The sequence below is a fragment of the Pipistrellus kuhlii genome, unplaced genomic scaffold, assembly GCF_014108245.1.
Source record: "Pipistrellus kuhlii isolate mPipKuh1 unplaced genomic scaffold, mPipKuh1.p scaffold_m20_p_18, whole genome shotgun sequence".
Classification (NCBI taxonomy): Eukaryota; Metazoa; Chordata; class Mammalia; order Chiroptera; family Vespertilionidae; genus Pipistrellus; species Pipistrellus kuhlii.
Window position 1 is genome coordinate 26474136 of NW_023425493.1, and position 26896 is coordinate 26501031.

Sequence of the window (26896 nt, forward strand, 5' to 3'; positions counted from 1 at the left end):
GCCACCCTCTCCCCACAAGGCAGCAGGCGGGGTTCAGGCCGCGGCCGGGAAGCCAGTGGTCTGGGAGTCCCAGTCTCCAACACCTGCCGCTGCTGATGGGTCAACAGCCCCGTCAGGGAAGAGGGGCCCCCAGGCTCTCAGCCGGGCTTTTTGGCGCCGGGCGCGCAGGCCCTGTGCTCCCGGCTGCGCAGCGGAACTACAAGTCGCAGCGGAACTACAAGTCCCAGCAGCGTTGCCGCCCGGACTTCCGGAAGCCGAGGCTGGGCGGGGAGGAAGCGGCGGAGACCAGGCGGAGGAGCCCCGGGTTCCTGTAGCCAGAAGAAAAGGGGGCGGGAAGGGCTGTGGGGCTCACCTGTCAGTTCGCCACCATGAACGTGGTTCTGGCTGTGAAGCAGTACATTTCCAAAATGATAGAGGACAGCGGGCCGGGGATGAAAGTGCTTCTCATGGATAAAGAGACGGTGAGTTCGCTTTTGCCCGGGATTCGTGTGGGAATCCTCCCTCCCTTACAATAGCCGGTCACATTCCACGGCAGGATTTGGTATTTAATTGGAGATTTTTTAAAAAGAGGGTCAGTTCTGTACGGAATTTAAAGATTGTGTTAAGCTTGCCCAGTCGGTTTTTAGACTAAATGGCTTTAGCCACCGCCAGAGATTTTTTTTTTTTTTCTTGTACCCCGAGACAATTTCTTGGAATAGAAATCCTTTTCTAAATGTTTCTGTCAAGAAATAAGTGAGACAGCACCTGAAAGGCTTTTGGGGATGATCCTGTTATTTCTACTCAACATTGTGTTTTTAAAGTAAAGATGTTGGAGCTCAAGCTGAGATGACAGGTTATTATTTGTTGATTGCAATTTTTTAAATTATAAATAAAAACCTCTTTAAGGTAATAGAAAAATAGGGGGAGGGGCATGTATGGATTGTCTATATTTACAGAGAGCATTCTGGTACATTACATACATGTTTAGATGCTCAGTAAATGTTATATTTTAGTAGGTAAGATATCCAGTTAAATATTAATTTTTTTAAAAAAAAAAGTTTAAGCCTTGGGATATTGTTGCTTGTTCTTATTATTCTGGGCCATCATAATATTAGTAATTTTTTTTCTTTACAGACTGGTATAGTGAGTATGGTATACACACAATCAGAGATTCTTCAGAAGGAAGTGTACCTTTTTGAACGCATTGATTCTCCGAATCGGGAGACCATGAAACACCTGAAAGCAATTTGTTTTCTTCGGCCTACGAAGGTACTGCATCCTGAACTGCCATCTGCCATCTGCCCAGGCAAATACAGAACGCTATGATCTGAAGGCATTAAGAAGGCAAAATAAATTTGTATTATCGTTTTTGGCATCATAATTATCTTGGTTTATCAGAGTTGCAACCTTGACTTTCCTTCTTCCCATAGTTTACTCCGTACAGCCAGTTTTTTTCCTTCAAAATGTCTTTTAGATTCTCAGATACTTTCAAAGCTACTCCCTAACAGACCCGGATCACTTTATTCCTGGATTAACCTCCTCTCACTGAATAGCATTGCCACTTAATCTTATATACTTATATCAACGTTTTGAGTTTTTATCATTTTCTTTGCATCTATGCCCAGAAACCTATAATGGCTCATGATTAAATCTTTATTTAGTAGCTTACTCCTCAAAGCACTCCTTTAGCAGGTCTGGTGTGCCCTTAGGTATCCAAACTCCAGTGTCCCACCTTTGCTCTTCCACTAAGCCACTAGGTCTTTGTGTCATCCCTCTGTGTTTTCATTTCTGTTCTCTTCCCCTCATTTGAGATTCTCTAGCCTTCTATCAGTTGTTGTCCACCATCTAAATCTTGCTTAAGTCCTCTTTTAAAAACCCTTAACTATTTCAATCTTATTTTGTATATTCTCTTACTTTATATTCCTGTTCTTCAACTCCAAAATACTCTTTTACCATGCTTGTACATTATGTATTTTCCAAAATACAAATCTGATCGTGTTCGCCCCACTTGGAAAACTTGAATGACTTCTCATTAGTTTTATAATAAAGATAGAACTCCTTAATAGTGGCCTGCAAGATTCTGTGTGGTCTAGTTCCTATCATTTCTACAGCCTCATTTCAAACCATTCCCCCTTCTCTTAGTCACACTAATGTTTCAGTACACTAGATTCCATCATGCCACAGGCCCTTTGCACAGGCTCTTCCTCTGTCAGGAACTTCACTGCAAGCAAATCTTCTCTGGCCTTGCTGACCAGGTCAACCCCTCTTGTCATAGCATTACAGCACCATCTTCCTCTCCTTATTATTTGTCATGGTTGAAGTATCATATTTTCTGTCTGATTAATTAATATGTATCTCACCTACCAGCAGTAAGCTCCATGAGATCAGAGATGGGTCTGTTTTGTCACACTATTATGTCTCTAATGCCTGCCACATAGTGTATACTCAATAAGCCATTCCTGAATTAATGAATACTGTGTTATAATAGTTTCCAGTTGTTTCACACTTGTAAATCTTAGTCATAACATTATGGTTGTGAGAAGGATCTTAGAGATCATCTAGTGCAAAATTTCCTAACATTTTTATTGGAGAACCTCTTTAATATATATATATATCTCCATCCTGGTGTGTGTGTGTGTATATATATATATATATGAAAGTATATGAATGTAGCTGAGACCGGTTTGGCTCAATGGATAGAGCATTGGCTTGGGGACTGAAGGGACCTGGGTCCGATTCCGGTCAAGGGCATGTACCTTGGTTGCGGGCATATCCCCAGTAGGGGGTGTGCAAGAGGCAACTGATCGATGACTCTCTCTCATTGATGTTTCTAGCTTTCTATCTCTCTCCCTTCCTCTCTGTACAAAATCAATAAAATATATATATTTTTTAAAAAGTATATGAATGTATATAGTCTGTCATACTCAAAATATGTTCTTAAAAGCAATTTTCCCTTAAGATTCCACTACTTTTTAAGGTATTTTTAATCTAAATGACAATTTGCAAAGTATTTTTTCCACTTAACATGCAGTGTGCATTACTTACATTATTTTTAATTCTGTAAGAAAATTGTGGATTTTTTAACATTCAAAAATGATATTTTAGCCGGGACCAGTTTGGCTCAGTAGATAGAGCGTCAGCCTTTGGACCGAAAGGTCCCGGGTTCGATTCTGGTCAAGGGCATGTACCTTGGTTGCGGGCACATTCCCAATGGGGGGTGTGCAAGAGGTTTCTCTCTCATCGACGTTTCTAACTCTCTGTCCCTCTCAACAACTCTCTGTGTAAAATCAATAAAATATATTTTTAAAAAAATGATATTTTATGTCATGTATAGTTTGGGGACCAAATTTATACTGAAATTTAACCCTGTGTTATGATATCAAAAATAGTTAAGACCTGCATTATAATCTTACACAACGGGAATTCTAATGTTTTGACCATATAAAAAATGAACTGTTTTACTTCTAAATTTCTTATTTTACTTTAAAATAATATATAAAGGGTCTTAGCCTACTATTTGCAGATACTTCCCAAACACTGAAGTTGTGCAGTCTTAGGTACCAATAAGTTAAGAGCCAAATATAATTAACTATATTTTATCTTGACTATTGGTTTTAAAAGGACTAGACATGTTTTGATATTCTGCATAATAATTTTTATAGATGAATATAATAATTTATAGACAAGCAGCTTGAAGCACATTTGCAGAATTATCAGTTCTATGTTGTATTTCAACATCTGTGTTCTTTATATATTTTTAATCTTAATTTGGCCAATTTAGCACAGCTAGTTAAAATTACATATGATTCTTTATCATTATATTTATTGTGTTTTTTTTCATCCCCAGCCTTCAGTCTCCCAAAATATATATACTTAATCTAGACCTTAGCACACAGTGGACTCTCAGTAAACACTTAAATAAATCAATGGATGGTGTTTATTAGCTTTACACTTAAGCATTTCTCATATTTTGTTATTTTCTAGGAGAATGTGGATTATCTGATTCAGGAGCTCCGAAGACCCAAATACAGTATATATTTTATTTGTAAGTATATTATTTCATCTATTCAATCATATAACTATATCCTAGCTAGAATGTTCTGTTGGTCTCTTTGTCTCCTCAATAAGTTAATTGAATCCATCACTAAAAAAGTCTGTGTGGTGTTTTTTTTAATGTTCTTTCAAAGTTTAAAAGTCTTACAGCCAACACTCTGTTTCAGAAAGCTTAATGTGATTTCCATTCACCATTAATTGTTTGGGTAAAAAAATTTTTGTTTAACTTTGCCTTTTAAAATTCTTTGTAAGGCAAGAAGTTATAAGTAGCCAATTTTCACAAAGTGTATTCTTATTCCTATTTTACACTTTTATGAACTCAGGCATAGAAGCTAATTCATTTACTTGGAGAGAGGGTATACTTGAGTTGGTTAGAAAGGCAGAGATTTATTGTTGCTTCTTTATGTAGAATTTAAAGTACAAGTCATCAAGTAGATATCTCTTATGTGCCTAACTTTGGTGGTGGGGGGGTGGGGCTAGAGATAGAGAAGTAGAGGCCTGGAAAGAAACTAGTTTTGTAGTTACTATACCATTTATACGGATTTTTTTAATGCAATACATACTGCTTTGGCAGTTACATCCATTCTCCTCTAGATGTCGTTATTGATCTTTATAGAGTTTAGTGTAATTTATTTGAGCCATTTCTAAAACCAAGGACAAAACTTAACACTCATTATGTAGGACATTTGAGAATTTGAAGGGATAGAGTTTTAGGGTTTAGACTAGAGTCTGTGATACACATGATAAGAGTTTGTATTTTTTTTTTAAATATATTTTATTGAATTTTTACAGAGAGGAAGAGAGAGGGATAGAGAGTCAGGAACATCGATGAGAGAGAAACATTGCTGAGAGAGAATCATCCATCAGCTGCCTCTTGCACACCCTCCACTGGGGATGTGCCCACAACCAAGGTATATGCCCTTGACCGGAATCGAATCCAGGACCTTTCAGTCCGCAGGCTGACGCTCTATCCACTGAGCCAAACCGGTTTCGGCAGAGTTTGTATTTTATAAAGAACTTTCTTATATATTATTTCATCTGGTCCTTACAACAACCCCAAGAGGTTAAAATAGGTAATTTTATTAGTTTCAGTATTCCTACTTTTGTTTTTGTTGGTTGGTTGGTTTTGACTAATAGTCACAGGTTTCCTTTTTTATTAATATATACTTATTGATTTCAGAGAGAAAGGGAGAAGGAGAGAGAGATAGAAACATAAATGATAAGACTGAATCATTGACCAGCTGCCTTCTGCATGCCCCCTACTGGGGATTCAGCCCACTACCCGGGCATGTGCCCTCGACTGGAATGGAACCTGGGACCTTCAGTCTACAGGCTGACACTCTACCCACTGAACCAAACTACGTAGGGCATAGGTTTTCTTTTCTAAATGAAACATTTTATTTTGAGAGAACTGTAGATTCACATATAGTTATAAGACTAATACAGAAATCCTGTATATCCTTTGCCCACTTTCTCTCTATGTAGCATCTTAGGTACCTCTAGTACAGTATCATATCCAGAATATTGACATTGATGCAGTCAGGATACAAAGCATTTCCATCTCCATAAGAATCCTTTTTTAGCCATTTTTCTTCCCCTCAACCCCCTCATTAACTCCTGGAAACCACACTCTGTTCTCCATTTCTATAATTTTGGCATTTTAAGAAGGTTACATAAATGGAATCATATAGCATATAAACTTCGGGGTTTGATTTTTCTTTTTTTATTCAGCATAATTCTCTAGAGATTAATTCAAGTCCTCCAGTTTCTATAAGTTGGTACCTGGATGTAGAGGTTTAATTAGATTCAGATTTGATTTCTTTTTGACAAGAATACTTCATAGGTAGTGTGGTATACTTCCATTGATCTTTTCTTACTGTGATATTAGCAGTGGTTGATGCTCAGTACCTAGGTCCAACCATTGATTCATTAGGAGCTGATAAAAATAATGTTTTAATTCTGTCATATCATTATCTTTCCTTCTTTATTTTTTCAGCTGAAATATTTCTATAAAGAGAAATTTCCCCTCATCTACTATTTGGTTATCTGGTGGTACAGTTTATGTATAAAAGGATAAAAGCTTACTTCTTTCCCTTTATTTATCATCATGTTACCCTTTCCTTCTATTTTCATTATAAGACTTGGTTCCATAGCACCTGCCAATGCTTACAATGGTGGTCTTTTTTTTTTTTTTTAATTACTGTTATGAACTTATAGATTTAAACATCTTTGTGCTGTTCATTCCAACTTGAAGGTGTTCAACTTTGACCTCTACTCCATTGTGTGCTAAACTTCCCTTATTCATTAGGCTTTAAGTGTCAGGCCCAGTTATGTCTAATTGCAGCAATGATGATCTCCTTTTAGTCAATAACAACTCATATGTCTGTTTCAGATTTCAGTAATGTGATCAGCAAGAGTGATGTGAAGTCATTAGCTGAAGCTGATGAACAGGAAGTTGTGGCTGAGGTTCAGGTAAACATATTGGTCCTCTAACTCTCTCTTATATTGGACCTTTTTAAAGATTTGAGTCTATGCCGAAACCGGTTTGGCTCAATGGATAGAGCATCGGCCTCCGGACTGAAAGGTCCCGGGTTCGATTCCGGTCAAGGGCAAGAGCTGATTGATGATTCTCTCTCATCGATGTTTCTAACTCTCCTCCTCTCTGTAAAAAATCAGTAAAATATATTAAAAAAAAAAAAAAAAAGATTTGAGTCTAAAAATAGGGAAAGTGCTGTCTCAAAAGAATGGAGGCTGCTCATCAGACACAACCAGTGTGCACTGCACCAGACTATACTTCTATTTAGAAAGTTTGGAAGATATATCAAACTGGATGGGAACAGAATTAAAGGAGTCAGTGGAAATCATGAAATTGGGCTGGTACTGGATCCTATTATTAGTAGGTTAAGTTTCACAGAGTTGGGAATAAAATCAAGTCTGTCCTATGATAGTTTTATTTTTATTTATTTAAATATATTTTATTGATTTTTTACAGAGAGGAAGGGAGAGGGATAGAGAGGTAGAAACATCGATCACCTGCCTCCTGCACAACTCCTGGGGATGTGCAGGCAACTAAGGCATATGCCCTTGACCAGAATTGAACCTGGGACCTTTCAGTCTGCAGGTTGGCACTCTATCCATTGAGCTAACCCAGTTAGGGCCATCCTATGATAGTTTTATGAGCCACTCTATAAGAATATTCACCTAACCCAGCCGAGTTTGGCTCAGGGGTTGAGCGTCGACCCGGAAACCAAGAGGTCATTCCTGAGTTGCGGGCTCCAGTCAAGTAGGGGGCGTGTAGGAGGCAGCTGGTTGATGATGCTCTCTCATCATCAATGTTTCTCTCTCTCCCTCTCCCTTCCTCTCTGAAATCAATAAAAATGTCCTTTAAAAAAAAAAAAAAGAAGATTCATCTATTAGGACCAAGTTTAATTGGGATAGAATAGGAAGTAAAGGATGGGAATGGGATTTGTTGAAGTTCTGTTTGTGGTTAGCTTGCTCTGGGTGATAATAGACATTTGTCATTAGGTTAAAATTTGGAACCCCCTAAATATTTATTCTGCATGCTATATAATACATCATATTAGAACATACCATGTTACCCTTCTTAAATAGTTTAGTGTTCTCCAATACATTTATCAAAACATTTGAATACATTTATAAGCTAATTGAAGAATATTGTATTAAGGACCACAAATAAACAATTTTGGATATCTTATGAATAAAAAATAATGACCTCTTTTGAACCATATTCTCTCATGAGAATGCACTGGAAAGCAAATTTCTTTTTCGCTTGAGTGTGACATTGTATACCCTATAGCAATGTTTTATTTTTACTAATTGATAAGTCCTAGAGGTCTCCAGGCATATAATATGTATACTTCTATAACTTTTGTGGGGTTTTTACAAAAAATTTATTATTGCTGCTGTTTTATAATTATTTTATTAATTTCCCCACACTGACTTTTTGTTAACTTTTAATTGATCAATTTTTCTATCTTTTACACTTACGTTTCCTCAAATTTGATCAGATCACATGTGAAAATATTGCTGCTTGATACAGTTGGGGCTTATGGAATATAACTTGCTTATCTTGGTGCTTTATTTGCAGGAATTTTATGGTGATTACATTGCTGTGAATCCACATTTGTTTTCCCTCAATATTTTGGGTTGCTGCCAGGTATGGAAGGAAAGATTTTTTTTTTTTAAGTTTATTTATCAGGTGGGAGTTAATTCAGCAAGTAAGAAAAAATTTAAGTGTTTTCTCTGAATTTTTAAAAAGGGTCGAAATTGGGATCCAGCCCAGCTGTCCAGAACAACTCAAGGACTGACAGCTCTCCTTCTGTCCCTGAAGAAATGCCCTATGATTCGCTATCAGCTTTCATCGGAGGCAGCAAAGAGACTGGCCGAATGTGTTAAGGTATGGCGTTCCCTCGCCTGGTTCCAGAACACCAGACCACTCATTTCCTTGTGATATTTCAAAAACTAAAGGAATATTTTATCTGCAATCAAGGAGATGAAGTGTTAGGTTTATTGGCAAAGAGGTAGGTCTTTGTAATTCAGAACCAAAAAGTAACAACAACAAAAGCAACAAATTAAAGTTAAAATTCTTAGGTGTAACCTAAGAAACATTTCTAAGCTATTTAACTTAATTTGATCCAATCAAATCACCTGTGAAATAGAGTTTCAAATTCTATCCTCTGAAATAGAATGTTATTAAACTTTATCAAGTTTTTTTTTGTTTGTTTTTTATGAGGGTTTTTTTTTTTTTTATGGAAGGCCATGAAGATACAAAGAACTTTTGTTAAATGTAGTTCTTTATGTATTATTTTACTATTTATATCATCGCTATCTGCAACTGATTGGTTAATCAAACTCTCTTTCTCATTCACAGCAAGTCATAACAAAAGAATATGAACTTTTTGAGTTCCGGCGGACTGAGGTTCCTCCATTGCTACTTATTTTAGATCGCTGCGATGACGCCATCACCCCATTGCTAAACCAGGTGCAAAAACCTTTGTTAGCATAACATAAGGATGATTTCAGTGCCGTTCATCAAAATGCAGATGTGGAGATGAACAGGATGGCCCATTTTTTTGCCTCATTTTCAGCTCTTGTTTTTGCCTTATATTTCTTGGTGTTATTTTTTGTTTTTGTTTTTTTAAATTTTTTCATTTTATTGATATTTTACAGAGAGGAAGGGAGAGAGATAGAGAGCTAGAAACGTCAATGAGAGAGAAACATCGACCAGCTGCCTCTTGCACACCCCCTACCGGGGATGTGCCCGCAACCAATGTACATGCCCTTGACCAGAATCGAACCTGGGACCCTTCAGACCGCAGACCGACGCTCTACCACTGAGCCAAACCGGTTTTGGCTCTTGATTTTTTTTTATATCAGTGTTCTTCTAGCCACAGTAATCCTTGACTCTTTCTTCTGCCTCATCCTTCCTGTCCCTTTCTACTACTACCCCAACACCGAATCAGGACAACCTCTAGGTCCTATAGACTCTACTTTTCCAGTGTTTGTCTGCTATTTTCCATTCTACTGCTGTTACCATGGTGTAGACTCAGATCATTCATGGGAATACTGAAAGAGCCACCTACTTCTCCCCACTTTACATTTCATCCCACTCTAATATATTTCACAGACACAATGTTAAATTAATTTCCCCAAAGCACAGTTCTGATCCTGGTTATGGCTGGCTTAGAAATTTTCATTGGTTCCCATTTGCCTACTGAGTTAAATACAGATTCCTGATCTTGACAAATATGGGCCCAACCTTGTAGAAAACCTACAGCTCACGTCTGCAGATATGCTACACATGGTTTCCTGTCATCATTTTATTCATGTTGTGACCTGTTCCACTCTGGAATGTTTGGAATACCTTGTCTTCCCAACTTCACCTATCAAAATTCTTCTCCTTAAAAGTCACCCGAAACATCTTGTAGCCTTTGTTCTTTTAGTCAGACACATCCTTTTTCCCCCTAAAATTTCTGGCCAATTTTGTGTCTCTCGTGTGTCTCATGCTGCACTCATCATGTTGAGCCTGTGTTTTTACTCTCCAAGATTACATATTCCTTCAAGGCATATTCCTTACCCGTGTTTGTGAAAGTACAAGCACAGAGCTTTGCACGTAGTACATGCTTTTTTAATAGTGGCTTTGAATTTGTAGGCAAAGGCACAGTCTATATTCCAGTTCCTTCCCAGCTTATAATAGTGCATTAGCTGTTGAATGCAACTGTTCTATGATGCAATAGGCTTATATTCCTAAAATTCAAAGTAGTATTTGTTCACTAAATAAATTTTGATAATATAAAAAGAAAATTAGAAAGAGAAATGATGGCCTATAATTCTGTTTGCCAAAGAAAAGCAACTATTCATTCAACAAATTTAACTAAGGACCTATTAATGTGGCAGCTATTGTATTAAGTCCTGGAGATAAAAAGTTAAAAAATACAATCTCTTCTCTCACAGAGCTCGTGGTCCAATGGGGAGAGAAGAAAAGAGATAATTTAATTATAGAGTAAGTGCTGATGGCAGAAGCATGCACAGGATGCTGTCTATGGGAGCATAAGACATTTTGTTGTGCTTATTTTAAATGCCTAATGAAACTAGTTGTTTTGAGGATTCATCTGGCAGATGTTTTAGGAAATAAAACATCTTTTATAACCTCAAGTTCTTTCTTAATAAATCTAGATTTTTAAAAGATGGGATATATATACGTAAATATTTCTAGCATTAGATTCTAGGTTTAGAGGGTAATTTGATGGAAAATACTTAGTTTTGTCCAATGGGTCTATGATTAAAAGTAACCCATTCTCCAAAAATGGTCAGAAGGAAAAATTGGGGGGTTCTCCTTTCCAGTTTTACCAAATAAGTTCACATTTGTAAGATTGGAAACCAACCCTCTTCACAATTCATTTGAGGTAAAAATATAAAGCTTCTGAATGTGTGTGTTTTCATCAACTCATAAGGGTTTTTTTCTGATAATATTAGTGTTCCCAGGATAAATATAGCACCACTCAGACCTGCAAGAATACACTTCTCATGCTGCAGAAAACCACAGAAGCGTACAGGAAATGGTACAGCTTGTAACTACAGTACCAATATAGCCCTATCCGTGAAGCCAAAAATATACCCTTAATTCACAGGCCAAAATTGGAGCTAATGATGGATCTAATTTTCCTTTTTATCAGGAATATTAATCTTGCTGCCCTTCTTCCAAACCGTGAAATCTAAGAGTATTTTGATTTTTGGATGTTTAACCAATTAAAATGACAATCTTAATAGTATAGCACAAAATACCAATAAAACTTGAACTAAAGAGAGAATCTCCATGTAAAGAAGAGCAATTATTAAGAATAAGGTATTCGTCTTTGTTTTCCTGAACATTTACTATTTTCATGTTTTATCAGTGACCAAACTTTTTGTCACGATTCTTTATTTAGTGGACATATCAAGCCATGGTCCATGAACTACTGGGCATAAACAACAATCGGATTGATCTTTCCAGAGTCCCAGGGATCAGTAAAGACTTAAGAGAGGTGGTCCTATCTGCTGAAAACGATGAATTCTATGCTAATGTAAGTGGTTTTTAATTGAGTTTATATGTTTTTATGTAAGATGGTCAATATTGACTTCTGAGAATTCATGTGGAAGGATGATGGAGCCATCCGATGTGGATAAGCTGCATCTTAAGGGAAGGCAGAAGACTTGGATTCTGCCCCCCTCCCCCCCAACAATATTTCTTTCACAGAAATCACATACTTGATTTCCCACTTTTTTTTTTAATCAATCTTTATTGTTCATATTATTAATATTACAAAGGTTCCTCATTTCTTCCCCCCTCCACCAGGTTCCCACCCCACCCTCCGCCCCCTCCCCATCCCCCATTGTTCTCATCCATAGGTGCACAGTTTATGTTCAGTCTCTTCCTCCCTTCCTTTCCCCGATAGTAAATCCCTTTTCAGATAGTAAATCAGTTACTTAGCATTTTCTCATATCAATAATACCTCCACATGCCCAATGATACACTTCACACAAAAAACATTTCCAAATAGGTCAACCAGCCTCATCCAGGCCCCACCCAAGGCACTCACAGATCAACACCCCAGCGCTATACTAACTCAACACATCCAGATCTAAGCCTTCATCACTTGATTCAGCAGACCCTCAAGTTCCCGCAAAAGTTTCCAGCCATGTCTGAGAGGCAGCTGTGGGGAAGGGGTGATTTCCCACTTTTAAAATCAGAACCCAATTTACTTACCTCCGTAGCCCTTTGTGAGAATAGTACTGGTACTCATCACCAGTGTCCTGACCAATGCCCAGATTTGCTAGTTAGAATGGAATTTTCTTGCCGTTTAATTCTAACTGTACTCAGAATTCTTTTTCACTTCTTTTAAAGCTGTCTGAAATTCAGACTAGTTGATAGAACTGTGTTTCCAACTTTCTTTTTCACAGAATATGTACTTGAACTTTGCCGAGATTGGTAGCAATATAAAGAATCTCATGGAAGACTTTCAGAAGAAGAAACCGAAAGAACAGCAAAAGCTGGAATCAATAGCAGACATGAAGGTAAACTGAACATGTATGTGGGTGACTAACATGCAAGTTTGGGAGCTATTCTGATTTCTACCTTAATCCATTTAGTTTGGTTTGAGGTATTTTCTGTAATATTTCTCTTTGGGAAACAATATAGTGAAAACTTCGTAATAAGCCATAAACTTCTTCCCATTCTTTAGTCACCTTTGGACTATTCAAATACTCAGTCTGCTTACGTATGCCAGTTCTTCTCTTCATAGGCATACCAAAATGCAAAATGCCATGTGATTGAAAGCTATAGATGCCTTTTTCTTGGCAGAACAATCCCTGATTTCCCCCCCCCCTTCATATATGCCTATCCTTGGTCAAGTAATAATAGAACTCCCATTGATGTTTTTCCCATGACAGGCCTTCGTTGAGAATTACCCACAGTTCAAGAAGATGTCTGGGACTGTATCAAAGCACGTAACAGTTGTTGGAGAGCTGTCTCGGTTGGTCGGTGAGCGGAATCTGCTGGAGGTTTCAGAGGTTGAACAAGAACTGGCCTGTCAAAATGACCATTCTAGTGCTCTCCAGGTACCTATTCAGTCCCATTTGATGAGCACCTACTATGTGTAAGGCCCTGTGCCAGGCAGAGCAAGAGATACTAAGGCAAGTAATCCTTCTTCACCAACACGGAATTGACAGTCTTAGGAGGAATTGAGACAAGTATACAGTTTAATATTAAGATAGATACATGATAAGAGCCATAAAAGAATAATGTGCAATAAAAGGGTTCAGGCAATTAATTGAACATTTCGGAGGGCAGTCTGATCTACTAGAAAGAATACTAGACTAAAATCAGAAGGTCTTACCGGCTTTGTGACCTGGAGCTGTTGACTTAATCTCTGAGCTAGTTTCCTCATTTGAAAAATAGGTATAATGATATTTATCACACTGGGTTGTTAGGAAGATTTGAAAAGATATAATAAATTTAAGTGCATTATCTCAGTTTTTCATTACTGAACATCTGTTTTTCATTACACGAACACATGAATGTGCGCTACACGTGCATGGTGCTATGAGGATCTACAGGTCCAAAAATCAGTATGATACCATCTTTCCCTTCAAAGAGTTCACATGATGTTAGGGGAGAGAGAAATTTAAGCCAGGATTTGTAATACTGTGCAATAAGTGCTATTCTAGAGGTATTTCCAATGGAATATGGAAACACAGAAAGGACAACGGTTTTCCCTAAAGTTGAGGCTTCTTAGAGAAGATGACATTAGATGTGAGTCTAGACAAATAAATGAGGAGGAGGAGTGTACCAACCAGAGAAAAGGGGGGAAATTCTCAGCAGAGAGAATGCAGGCATGGAGATGTTATATATATATATGAGAATAATTCAATGTAGCTAGTGCAAGAATTAGTGATTAGTGCTGCAACATAGTATTTAATTAAATCAAAATTGTGATACTGACAATAAGATTTGAGGTTATTAGGAACAGTTTCTAAGAAGGTGCCATTAAGATAGACTATAAAGAATGAGTAGAATCTGGAGGAGGATTTCAGTCAGGAATAGCGGCAGAAGCAAAGATGCAGCAGTAAGCAGAAAAGAATAAACAGCTCCACCTGTTGAACATGTGGAAGAGAATAAAGATATAAAATTGATTTGGTAAACACGAAGCAGTTTATGCAGACGCTTCTAAGGAATTTATACTTGCTGAGATGGGCAAAGAGATCCAGGTAGGGTCTTATGTAGAAAAGTTGATATGATAAAATCAGTATTTTAGGAAATTTAATCTAGTTAGGATACTTTGGAGGTGAAAAAAGTGAAGTCAGTGAGGTTAGTGGGCTCAGCAATAGTAGTAAAAATGTACAATAAGAGAAAATCTAAGCGGCATTTCAAAGGGAGAAAACAACAATTTAGTGACAGTTTGGATAGAAGGAAATAAGAACAAATTGGAGCCAAAACCAGTTTGGCTCAGTGGATAGAGCATCGGCCTGCGGACTGAAGGGTCCCAGGTTCAATTCCGGTCAGGGGCATGTACCTTGGTTGCGGGCACATCCCCAGTGGGGTGTGTGCAGGAGGCAACTGATCAATGTTTCTCTCATCGATTTTCTGACTTTCTATCCCTCTCTCTTCCTCTCTGTAAAAAATCAATAAAATATGTGGGGGGTTTTTAAAGAAAAGAACAAATTGGAGATAATGCCAAGGTTCCTGAGAAATGGCACAGTGTGATATCACTGACAATAAGTTAACTTGGGAATAAGTTTTTTGGGAGATAGCCATTTCTAAGCTACGTAGTAGCTTTTTAATAAGAAGCACATTTCCATATTGATAAGAACCCAATATTCTAAAACGTAGTCTCTTTCTTTTCCTGCTGCAATTTTACTTTATAAATAAAGCCAGTGTGGTCTAATGAAAACAACACAGGCTTTGGAGCCAGACCATCCTGGCTTATAGCCTGTCTCTACATTCCACCGTTTCTTTGGGAAAATTACTTACTTTGCCCAAACATCAGGATAATGGTTTTGAACTTTTAGATTGTTATGAGGATTCAATGAAATATGTCAGATTATTCACATATGTTAGGTGCTTTGTAAATGTTGGGTACTTTTAAAAATATCTGGTACAAGCAGAAGGAAGAAATGCACCTACCTGTGGTTGCTCAGTTATAGCAGGTCTTTACTGGGATAGGTAGTTGTTGGCCTTTTACTTTTTTTTTAATGTTTATCAGAATTTCCCCTGAAAACATCAACATTTTGAAAATCAGGAAGATGATATTTGTTTTATATTTATGAAAAGAACCTCTATCATCGCTTTTTAAAAATATATATTTTATTGATTTACAGACAGAGGATGGAGGAGGGAAAGAGAAAAAAAAATTGATTGGCTGCCTCCTGCAGGCCCCCTACTGGGGGTTGAGCCTGAAAACCAGGCATTTGCCCTGACTGGAAATTAAACCATTGACCTTTCAGTTCATGAATGACCTCAACCATCTCAGCCACTCTGGCCTTTAATTTTATCCCTGTATTCTTAAATCCTCACACACAAAAACTTAGGCAGACTTTATTATTTTTAATTGTCTTAAATTTTGATTCTTAAATAGTTAAGTACTTGGTGAAAGAGATATATAGTAAAAGCTGAGTTGGTTACTAGTTTCAGTTATTCTGCGTTTGTGCAAGCCTGTTTGTGTATATCTCCCAATCTTTTTAAATTCAAATACCATATTGTACACATAATTCTGCATTTACTTTCTCACTTAACTATGTATCTCAGAGATGGCTTCAGATAAAAATCTAAAGACTCATTCTTTTTAGTATTTCTTTGTAAAGATGTATCACAATCTATTTAACTTGACCAACTTACTTTAAACAATACTACTAAAGACAGTTTTTTTTTTGTTTGTTTGTTTTTTAAAAATATATTTTATTGATTTTGTACAGAGAGGAAGGGAGAGAGATAGAGAGTTAGAAACATCGATGAGAGAGAGTCATCGATCAGTTGCCTCTTGCACACCCCCTACTGGGGATATGCCCGCAACCAAGGTACATGCCCTTGACCGGAATCGAACCCGGGTCCCTTCAGTCCCCAAGCCGACGCTCCATCCATTGAGCTAAACCGGTCCCCCTAAAGACAGTTTTAAATAACACTACTAAATTCTATTGTTTCATGGGCCTAATAGAAATATTCCTATGAAAACTTTGTCTTTCTCAATAAAATGAGTTTCCTTCTCACTAAATAAAAACAAAATTTTGCCCTATAACTAAACTTAAATTTCCTTATGTTTATCATTTTATTTTTCCTTTAAAACAATAGAACTAAAAATAATCACTAGTCAAATTTAATATCTTTATTTGTATTGCTCTACCATATGGTAAGCAGTTGGGAAAAAATTACTGTAATTCCTTGCCTGAAAAATTTTTTGGGGGGAGGGGTTCACTCTAAAAGAAAGATAGTACTTTTAAAATATGAATTCCCATTTGTGATCCACTTTACATTTTTTAAAGTTATCTTTTGAAGGTTTTCTTGCCCATGGTATTACGGTTTTATAGTGAGCAATTGATTTGTACTCCCCCATTCATAATGGATTTCTTTGCAACATGACTTAAATAGTCTATAAAGGGAACTTTTGTTTGATAATGAGTAGATGCCAGGGGCCTGACCCCTAGATGGGGTATAGCATTCCTTGGCTTGACCTTAGATTATAATATGTCATGAAGCAGTGAATGGAGCGTTGTTTTTTTTGGTTTTTGTTGTTTTTTTTTAGTAGAGATGGGGTTTGCTTTTTTGAATAGTAACTGTAACATAGTAGAGAGAAAAAAGCTCATATATTGCCAAGCATTAACCTATAAGCTACTTCTAACCAGTTATTCTACAGGCTAACAACATTTTTATTTAGAAAAAATTTCACTAGAACCAAACTGTTATGTACAGCCATTGAAGCATACATATCCATAGCCTCAGAAAAGACTCGTTTGATTAGTAAGGAAGATTTTTTAAAAATATATTTTATTGATTTTTTTACGGAGAAGAAAGGTGAGGGATATAGAGTAAGAAACATCCATCAGCTGCCTCCTGCACACCCCCTACTGAGGATGTGCCTGCAACCAAGGTATATGCCCTTGATCAGAATTGAACCTGGGGCGAAACTGGTGTGGCTCAAGGGATAGAGCGTCGGCCTGCGGGCTGAGGAGTCCCAGGTTCGATTCCCATCAGGGGCATGTACGTTGGTTGCGGGCACATCCCTGGTGGTGGGTGTGCAGGAGGCAGCTAGTCGATGTTTCTCTCTCGTCGACATTTCTAGCTCTCTATTTCTCTCCCTTCCTCTCTGTAAAAAATCAATAAAATATATTTTTAAAAAAATAAATAATTATGAGATCAGAGATATTATACACCATCACGCAAGTGAAGTGAAGGGGGGTTAAATATCCGTTCTATCTTTCTTCAGAATGTAAAGAGGCTCCTGCAGAACCCCAAAGTGACAGAATGTGATGCTGCCCGCCTGGTGATGCTCTATGCACTGCATTATGAGCGACACAGCAGCAACAGCCTGCCAGGGCTAATGATGGACCTCAGGAATAGGGGTGTTTCTGAGAAATATCGAAAGGTAACCACACTTATACATTAACCCCCCAAACAGGTCTTCATTTCCTTAATAAAGTTCTTATGAAATGAATTTCCTGATTCCCAAACAGTAAGAGGATGTTCTCTCTCCCTATCTCTCTTTCCCTCCCCCATCCCCCTCAATAGCTCGTCTCTGCAGTTGTTGAGTATGGTGGTAAACGGGTCAGAGGAAGTGACCTCTTCAGCCCTAAAGATGCTGTGGCTATTACCAAACAGTTCCTCAAAGGACTGAAGGTATGACATCTCTGCGCTGTCCTAAATGAACAACAGTTGAAACCCCTAAGTCCGAGAGAGTGAATGAATACGATCAAAGTAACTCCCAGATTGTTGCTGATTGAGAACTGTGTCAGTTAAGTGCAATTAAAGTCGATACCCTCCTGAAAGCTTTTTTAAAAATGCAATCTATATTGGAGCAGCATCAGCATTGGACCAAATAGCTGAGCAGGTAATACTGAGATATTTCCAGGAAAACCCAAGAGTGAAAAGACAGATGGTTCTGTTAGTCCTCACTGTTTCACTCCATTTGTTTATAACTTAAGATTAGTTAGTAGTTTCTCTTTGAAGGAAAATAAAAATGAAGCAAACAATTATAGATCTTTTAAAAAGATGGACCTATTTTCTTAAAATGGTCAAAAATTGGTTTTAATCTGCTAGCCTTTCTAATTCTGCCTAAATTTTTTCCATTTTCCTGAGTGTGTCTAGTCTATTTTTCTACATTATCCATTCCTTTTATTTGTTCTACTGGTCATATAACATTTTCACAAAAAGATGAGTTAGTGAATAGATGCTAAAGGATTTCAGCAATTTCATTTTAAAAATTCCTTTAAAGTAGCTAGCCTTAAATTACAGTGTTATTATGAGATTAGAACAGTTCTAATTGATTAATATATTTTTAAAAATTATCTAATCATAAAATTCTCCTAAAATTCCCATTTGAATCTATCTCATGAAATCTCTATTGAGTTGAGTGCATCTTCTTTTCTGATAAGAATATCATAAACCGGTATATTGCAAGTTTTCAAAAAATGACATAAGAACTATTTCCCCCTGTCTTAGGGAATAGAAAATGTGTATACTCAGCATCAACCTTTCCTACATGAGACCCTGGACCATCTCATCAAAGGAAAGCTTAAAGAAAGTCTGTACCCTTATCTAGGCCCCAGCACACTCAGAGACAGGTAAGATATAAAGATATTAATAATAAAAACCAGAAACTAAGAAAATAGGACATTTAGAGTAATGTAAGGGACTACAACTCCAATTATATCATTCTATTCCTCCTTCCCCTATTATTTCAGTTCTAAGATTCTTTTGGTTTTACTTGTATCAAGATTAGATATAAATTCACCAGCTACACCTGAAATATTACTTCTTTTGGAATAAAGAAGCAGATGTTTTGGAACAACCCAAATACTTACATTCTGCCCTTTAGTATCAGACCAGTTTGCTTATGCCATTTAAGGTTCAGTTCCATGGCATCTACCATTTGGAGTTTCAAACATTAAAGCCAAAAATAGATTTGCTGCTTGATTGCCAGCCAGAGCAGGTGGTTACTATTTTTGGTCAAGACTGAACTTTGCCAAATGTGGCCAGCATACAAACTGAGACCTCATTAACAAAGGCCATTTGTCACAAAGAAGAAACGGATGGCTTTCTTTTGGGGTATTAACTGAAGGAAGCAATTGTCATTTTAATCCAGTGGTCTGCTTGTTTAAATAAAGACAAAACTTGTCCAAAACAACTTATTTAGTCCACCCTGGATTTTTAAATACATACAAATTCTATCTAGTTATAAATTATATTTTTGTGTATTTTTTTCTTATTGAAACCACATGTTATAAACAACCTAATATGTGTAGCTGAATCCTATTAGATCACATGTGTCAAACACAAGGCCCTCGGGCCAAATCCGTCCCGCCAGGCCTTGCAATGTGGCCCACACCACGCTGTCATCACTGCACTCCGCTGCATTTCCATCACAATGACAGTTTATGACTGTTCAGTAAACCATTCGGCCCGAGATTTAGGCTGGATTTTAGATTTTGGCCCCTTCTCTGATTGAGTTCAACACCCCTATATTAGATGGATAGATGTGATAATTGTTAAGGTTGGTATAAGGCTTCTATAATTTCAGCTACTCATAATCTAAGAGCCTTGGGAGAATAGTGTTTTATAAATATAATTAATTTCTGGAAGGAAAAAATGTTTTGAGGTACTTAGGTGACTGTTTTATATGATATATTTTTTCACTTCATTCTTTTAAAAAAAAAAAAAAAAACCTCTATAATTTGGTAACAGAAAAAAACAAACAACTTTTAAAATATCCAAGGTTGAGAGGCAGCATATCTGGGGTTAAATTCAGAGAGTACACTCATACGGATAAAATAGCTAATAATCTTGGCATCAAGGTTCAGATATGTCAGTTAAGTGGGAAGAATCAGAACCAGCCCAAAGCTATTCACCTATCATAGAGGCTTTTTTAAAAACAGCACAAAAAGAAAAGGAAAAAACAAAACAAAACAGTATAACTCTATTAAATAGCCTTCTGATTGCTTTGATAAAAGTAAAAATATTGATTTTCTTATGAATTTTATGTCAGAATTACTGGACAAAAAATAGCTCTTTATTACTAAAGGGACATAGATCACCAGAGGAGTGTGTTGTATAAGATTAGATTGTGATAGGAAACCTTTCTAATCTGGGTGATTCATTTTTCCAACCAAAGCTCAAAATGCACATTTGTTGTCAGCATCTGTTAGCATTTGTCACAATTACATAAATACATATATAGCTAAAATTCAATTGCTTCATTCTTTTCTATAATGACTATTTATTGGGTGTCTTCAATATGTCAAGAACTGTTGTAGATCCTGGGGAAATAGAAGTGACAGAACAGACGGGTACTTGCCCTCAAGGAACTTACTACAGGAAGGAGGTAGACAGCAAACTAGTAAGCAAATAAAGGATATAACTGGAGTGAGATAAGCAATTGGGGTAGTGAACATATAATACAATATACAGATGATTTATTATGAACCTTATGTAATTTGATTAACCAATCTCATCTCAGTAAATTCAATTTTTTAAAAGTTTTATTTTTCTGCTTACCCATGCATAGAAGTAATGATTTCCAGAAATACTATATATGAAAAAAAATTTTTATTTAATTTTCTAATAAGATGTAAGTTGGTTGGGTTCTCAAAGTGTCCTTGTTTATTTATATACAGCATGAACTGGCTGCTGCTTTCTAATGTTGGCTGTCTGCATTAATTAATGCTTTTGGTTGCTATAGAGAATTACAGAGAACAGGAAGATGTGTACAAAGAATTGAACTTGCGTATTCCACTTAGCATCAGCCATCATAAAAATGTTTTGCTATATATTTTACTGTTGGCCTCATCAGAACATCTACCTTTAAAATTCATTGGAAAAGGATAAATGTCAGGGATATTTTTTTCAGTAATGTTTTCCTTAAGCCAGCTAGAATGAGTAGTAGGAGGCTCAGGAAAACATTTATTAATATTTTCATAACCAAATGTGACAGTCATCTTTGTTAGGGACACAGTTGAGTCAAGCACTGAGAGTCTATCCCTGTATCCAGGTTTTGTCCTTACATTAAGATGACCTATAGCCCAGCCTGGTGCAGCTCAGTGGTTGAGCATTGACCCAGGAACCAAGAGGTCACCAGTTCTATTCCCGGTCAGGGCATATGCCCAGGTTTCGGGCTTCATCCCCAGTGGGGGGCGTGCAGGAGGCAGCCAATCAATGATTCTCTCTCATCATTGATGTTTCTCTCTCTCTCTCTCTCCCTCTCTCTTCCTCTCTGAAATCAACAAAAATATTCTTTCAAAAATTAAAATAAAAAAGGTAACCTACACCCATAGTTACCACCCATAACGTTTTTCCCTCTCTAGGCGGGTGAAAATACTCTGGCACCCTGCAATGATCAGACTGAAGGAGAGTGTTCTCTGGCTGTGCTAGAAACACTCATGAGTTTATTCCTTCCCAGTTCTTGCCCTTTTATTCCATAAGAGCCAGATGTGCTCTTGAGGCAAGTGATGGGCAGAGGGCAGCTATAGAGAAGCAACGTCATTTCCCAGGGTGATCCTTATTAGTCTGCTCAGCTGCTTTTTAAATAATTGACTTACCAGATCAGGAACTCAAAACAAAAGTGTTACTGTCTGCATCCTCTCGACAGTCACTGTACCCCTGGCAGGGAAGAACTTCCCTCCCATTTTCCTAATGAAACAATCTGTGCAATTCATAAGTGTTTATTCAAGATAAACTTCATAATAGTTCTTAGTCTAGAATTGTCCTTCAAGGTAATGAACACTGCATATGGAATCTTTCTGTAAAAAAAACAAAAAACTCGTTTTCTGAAAATACAATTTTATTTTAGTGTTGAGGATTTTATTAGTAAAACTAAACTGTTTCCCCACCCTATTTTCCACCTAGACTGACCCCTAGATAATTCAACACAAACCAAACTATTGGTAGAGTATCCTCGATCTCCTTACTGGCACATTCTTGTAACATTGTATTTCCCCTCCCCACAGGACTCATCCTTTATCAGTTGTGACTGTTCTTGAGAAGCCATTAATTATTTCATTGGTACTTGTAGTACCAATAAAGTAGAAAGAATTAAAAATTTACCTCCTTAGAAATGTAATGTTAAAAAGAAATTGTGTAGTGCTCACTTCAGCAGCACATACACTAAAAATTGGAACGATACAGAGAAGATTAGGATGGCCCCTGCGCAAGGATGACACGCAAATTCATGAAACATTCTGTATTTTAAAAAGAAAAGGAAAAAGTATGTATAACAATGAGGATAATATTATACTATGATAAAAGTTATAGGGTCTTGTGTTTTTAAAATTATAGCCAATTGTAATTTATTCAATCCTCTTTCTTAAGAAATATGTTCTACATCTCGACAAGAACTGAATTTGAGTATTAGCTGTTCATATTCCTCTTGCCCTTCTGTAGAAATAGTAATAAGAGTTGAAACGACAACACATATCAATTGGAGAAAAAGAAGAGAACCTGTATTTTGTCTGAATATTCAGTACCCAAATAATTGAGAGTTTATCATACTTGGTAGAAAAATATTTCCATCCTAATCATACAACTCTTCCTAATCAGATGATCTTCCTCAGCAAGAAAAAAACTGGCCAGTAACTGGAGGCAAGGAATTTTAGGGCAAAGCCTTGATAGTGTAGAACATTTTATTCATGGGCAGTGGTGGTAATATGTTCCTGTAAGTTTATGAAGAGCCTCTGATATGTAAAGCACCAGATCAATATTGGATTAATAACTTAGACTTGCCTGGCCGGCATGGCTCAGTGGTTGAGCATTGAACTATGAACCAGGAAGTCACAGTTCGATTCCAGCCAGGGCACATGCCTGGGTTGCAGGCTCAATCCCCATTGTGGGGTGTGCCGGAGGCAGGCAGTCAGTGATTCTCATCATTGATGTTTCTCTCTCTCTCTCCCTCTCTCTTCCTCTTTGATATCAATAAAAAAATATTTTAAAAAATAACTTAGATTTAATGCTCATATCTACTTCAACTTTGAACTACGAGAGGAAATCACATAAATTATAGATCAATTTAATTGCCATATATATGTGTATTTATATACAAACATAATATTTCTGAAAGGATACAAAAGAGACAAGAAATAATGTTTGCCTCTAGGGAGAAACGGGGGTACAAGAGCACTAAAGTAAGAGGGAGCGTTTTTAAATAGACCCAGTATCTGATTCTCTTTCCAAGGAATTCAACAGGAACTAATATTATCTCAGTTAATTCCTTCAAGGTTTTGTGTTGTTTTTGTTTTAGAAAGAATACAGAGAGATAAAATAAAACAAAAAAATGTAGACAAACATGATTTATACTTAAAGATGTTTTTATTTCGTTTTGTGCTGTAACCTCCTAAAGGATGCCTCTGCTTGATGTAGTTTTAAATAATGTCCAGGAAGTGATTTAACAAAATTAAGTCTTACTTCTAAGATTAAGTAATTGTATCTTCTTTTGATGGCATGAGAGAATAAAAACCAGGCAAACTTTAACAGTTGTAAAAATAATATGATCTCCTTCTCGTTGCCATCTGCAGAAGGAGCTAAGAGGAGGACCTATCATTTTTGTTATGAAGCCATTTTGATAAAAATTGAAACACAGTAAAACTGCACAGAGCTGCCCAAACGAGGCTAGTGACTGAGCTGATGTGTCAGCATGTCCAGTTTCAAAACAATACTCACTGGCTTTTTGGTTTGTTCGTTTCCATGGTTTCTTTTTCTTGGTTTATCAAAGGATTGAGAAACAAAGACTTTAAAAAGAGGTGGAGTTCCTAGAAGCGTCATAATTTCTGTGTCACATTCTTTTTTTACTCTCAAAATCCTAAATGTTTCTAGTTCCCATGTTACAGGACATCCAAATATACCAGTAGTTTCCAAAACACTTTGAGGTCCTTGGACAGAGGCCATTGTAATGGCACTGTATTAAATATTTGACAGAGGTCTTACACATGAAGAGAGAAGTGTAGTACAAGCATAAATTACTGCTGTATTGATATCATGTCATAGTGAAGTACTCTGCAGCCTCTTGAATATAAAAGAATATTTCTACATTTGGTTCCAGCAAACACTATTGTGCTATTCTGAAATCCACAGCACAGAAATTATAAGACATCCGCTCTTAAACAGAAAGCAAATCACGATTCAGCATTTCTTGCTCTGTTTCCTGCCAATTTCAGATAATTAAAACTTTTTTTAGACCTTTCATTCTGTTCTGCTTTAATTATGCTTCCTCCACCAGAAAAAAAAGATTCATAAATTAAAACTGTGTATATAATAGTAACAACAAATATTTGCCCCCCCCCTTGTCCTATGATATTAAATGTCTTCATTATTGCAGACCTCAGGATATCATTGTGTTTGTGATTGGAGGAGCCACCTATGAAGAAGCTCTAACAGTTTATAACCTGAACCGTTCCACTCCTGGAGTGAGGATTGTCCTGGGAGGAACCACAGTGCACAACACGAAAAGGTAAGGGAACTGCCGACGACCAAAATACATCATCCGTTCATAGAATCATTTAGAGTTTGTGTGAGGTGAAAGATCTGTACTCCATCAGGTTCATAAATCACTCAATTAGGTCAAAGACCTGAAGAGTAAGGACCTACCTGACTTGTTGACCATTTAGATTTCCTGTCTATGTTAAGAGGAGGAGAAATCTAATTGCCACTTCCAAAATACATAGACATAATGATATTGAATTCTGTGAATTTTTCTATTGTATTGATTAACTACATTCATCCAATAAGTATTTAGTAGGAAGAATACAAAGATGAATAAGATAAAGATCCTAACTCAAGTAAGTCATTATCTGTTAGGAAAGAAAAAAAAAAAAAAAAACATTAAAAAAAAATAATAAGAAAATAAGTGCCTGGAGAGTCAGATTAAAGAGCCCTGGATTCTCTGAGTGGCTAAAAGAAATTAGCAAATGCTTCATGTGAGAAGATGGTTTATAAGTTGAGCTTTGGGTAGAAAATGGAGAGCACATTCTAGATAGAGTTAACTACATGAGCAAGTTGTAAAAAGCTGTAACATACATAGAGAAAGAACAGCAAGCAATCATATTTCTGTTATGCTTTCTGTTTCTGGAGTTGGTTGTAAGGCAAATATGCCCTATTCTGTTGGGAAAATGGCTTTTAGTTGGATAGCCAAAGACATTAAGTATGCTCTTGTTAATCCTTAAGGTGTTATTGTACTATTTATAAGAGGAGTGTGTGTTTTTTAATTGTTTTGTAAAAATTTTCTCTTTCTTTTTTTTTTTAAATATATATTTTATTGATTTTTCACAGAGAGGAAGAGAGAGGGATAAGGAGTCAGAAACATTGATGAGAGAGAATCATCAACCAGTTGCCTCTTGCTCACCTCCTACTGGGGATGTGCCCGCAACCAAGGTACATGCCCTTGACCGGAATCGAACCTGGGACCCTTCAATCTGCAGGCCGACGCTCTATCCACTGAGCCAAACCGGTTTCGGCTGTTTTGTAAAAATTTTCAAATTACCTTCTGAAGCAGCCACAACTTAGAAAGATAATGTCAAAACTAAGGTGATTTTTTTTTTTAAAAGATCCAACCCTGGCCAGGTAGCTTAGTTGGTTAGGGCATTATCGTATGCACCAAAAGGTTATTTGTTCGATTCCCAATCAGGACACATACCTAGGTTGGGGGTTCGATCCCTATTCAGGGCATGTATGAAAGGCAACCAATCAGTGTTTCTCTCTCACATCGATGTTTCTCTCCCTTCCTCTCTCAAATCAGTAAAATCAAAACAAAACAATAACAAAGGAAAAAACAACAAAAAACACATATCCTCAGGCTATGATTTAAAAAAAAAAAAAGTTGTAAAAAAAAAAAGAAGAAGAAAAGTTTCCCAGTTAGTGTGGCTCTGTTGGTTGAGCATCATACCCATGTACCAAGAGGACAGCAGTTCGATTCATAGTCAGGGCACACGCCCAGGTGGCAGGCTCCATCCCCAGTGGAGGGCCTGCAGGAGGCAGCCAATCAGTGTTTCTCTCTCATGGATGTTTCTATCTCTCCCTCTCCCTTCCTCTCTCTAAAAAAAAATCAATAAAAACTTTTTTTTTTTTAAGTTAATGTTATGACTGTGGAAGGCCTTGAATTCCAGGTTGTGGAATTTCTACTTTCTTCTATAGAAAATGAGGAATCATTGAAAGTTTAAGCAGTGAAATTATAAGAGGATCACGGTATTTTAGGAAGATTAATTTGGACGTTAAAGGTAGGACAGATAGAGAAGGAAAAGTGGACTAGAGAACCACAGCATGAGAGTTGAATTTAATGATTAGGAACCTTGAGAGAGCCATACTGAGCCATGTTTACTTGGATTCGTTGGGAATCATTAGAGGATTTGTGTATTTTTTCACTTTGTATTATTATTTGACTTCTTAACATAATTTTCCTCTTTATTGCGGAAATAATATATACTTATTCTGAAAATATTTTAACTCAGAAAATATAAAATTCAGTACAATTTGATAACTATGCAAGGAAAAGAAAAGAAGCTTATTACCTCCTTAGCAACATTTTAATAAAATTGCCTTCTGAATAGAGAGGCAGTCAATATTTTCTTCTCTCTCTATAACCATATAAAATGTAATATGAATTTTTTATTGCTTTTCCTT

The 26896-nt window shown here is 36.8% G+C and overlaps 1 protein-coding gene and 1 non-coding gene across 4 annotated transcripts in view; both read left to right on the top strand.

The window, feature by feature from the left end:
• Positions 1-245: 245 nt before the first annotated feature.
• The window catches only part of VPS45 (vacuolar protein sorting 45 homolog), a 40223-nt gene continuing 13572 nt past the window's right edge, over positions 246-26896 (top strand). The window contains exons 1-14 of one of the 3 annotated variants that reach the window (XM_036441868.2): positions 252-461; positions 1114-1248; positions 3964-4024; positions 6425-6504; positions 8141-8209; positions 8312-8449; positions 8924-9034; positions 11481-11615; positions 12493-12606; positions 12982-13149; positions 17508-17666; positions 17810-17917; positions 18740-18861; positions 24600-24731. In XM_036441868.2, the coding sequence (XP_036297761.1) occupies positions 369-461; positions 1114-1248; positions 3964-4024; positions 6425-6504; positions 8141-8209; positions 8312-8449; positions 8924-9034; positions 11481-11615; positions 12493-12606; positions 12982-13149; positions 17508-17666; positions 17810-17917; positions 18740-18861; positions 24600-24731 (1625 nt within the window). In that variant the 5' untranslated portion in view covers positions 252-368. Of the gene's footprint in view, positions 462-1113; positions 1249-3963; positions 4025-6424; positions 6505-8140; positions 8210-8311; positions 8450-8923; positions 9035-11480; positions 11616-12492; positions 12607-12981; positions 13150-17507; positions 17667-17809; positions 17918-18739; positions 18862-24599; positions 24732-26896 lie in introns of all 3 variants that reach the window. The other 2 variants (XM_036441869.2, XM_036441870.2) reach the window with 2 other exon arrangements.
• On the top strand, positions 22373-22480 carry LOC118721820. The gene has a single exon (XR_004988839.1). It is a non-coding gene; the product is annotated as a U6 spliceosomal RNA (small nuclear RNA).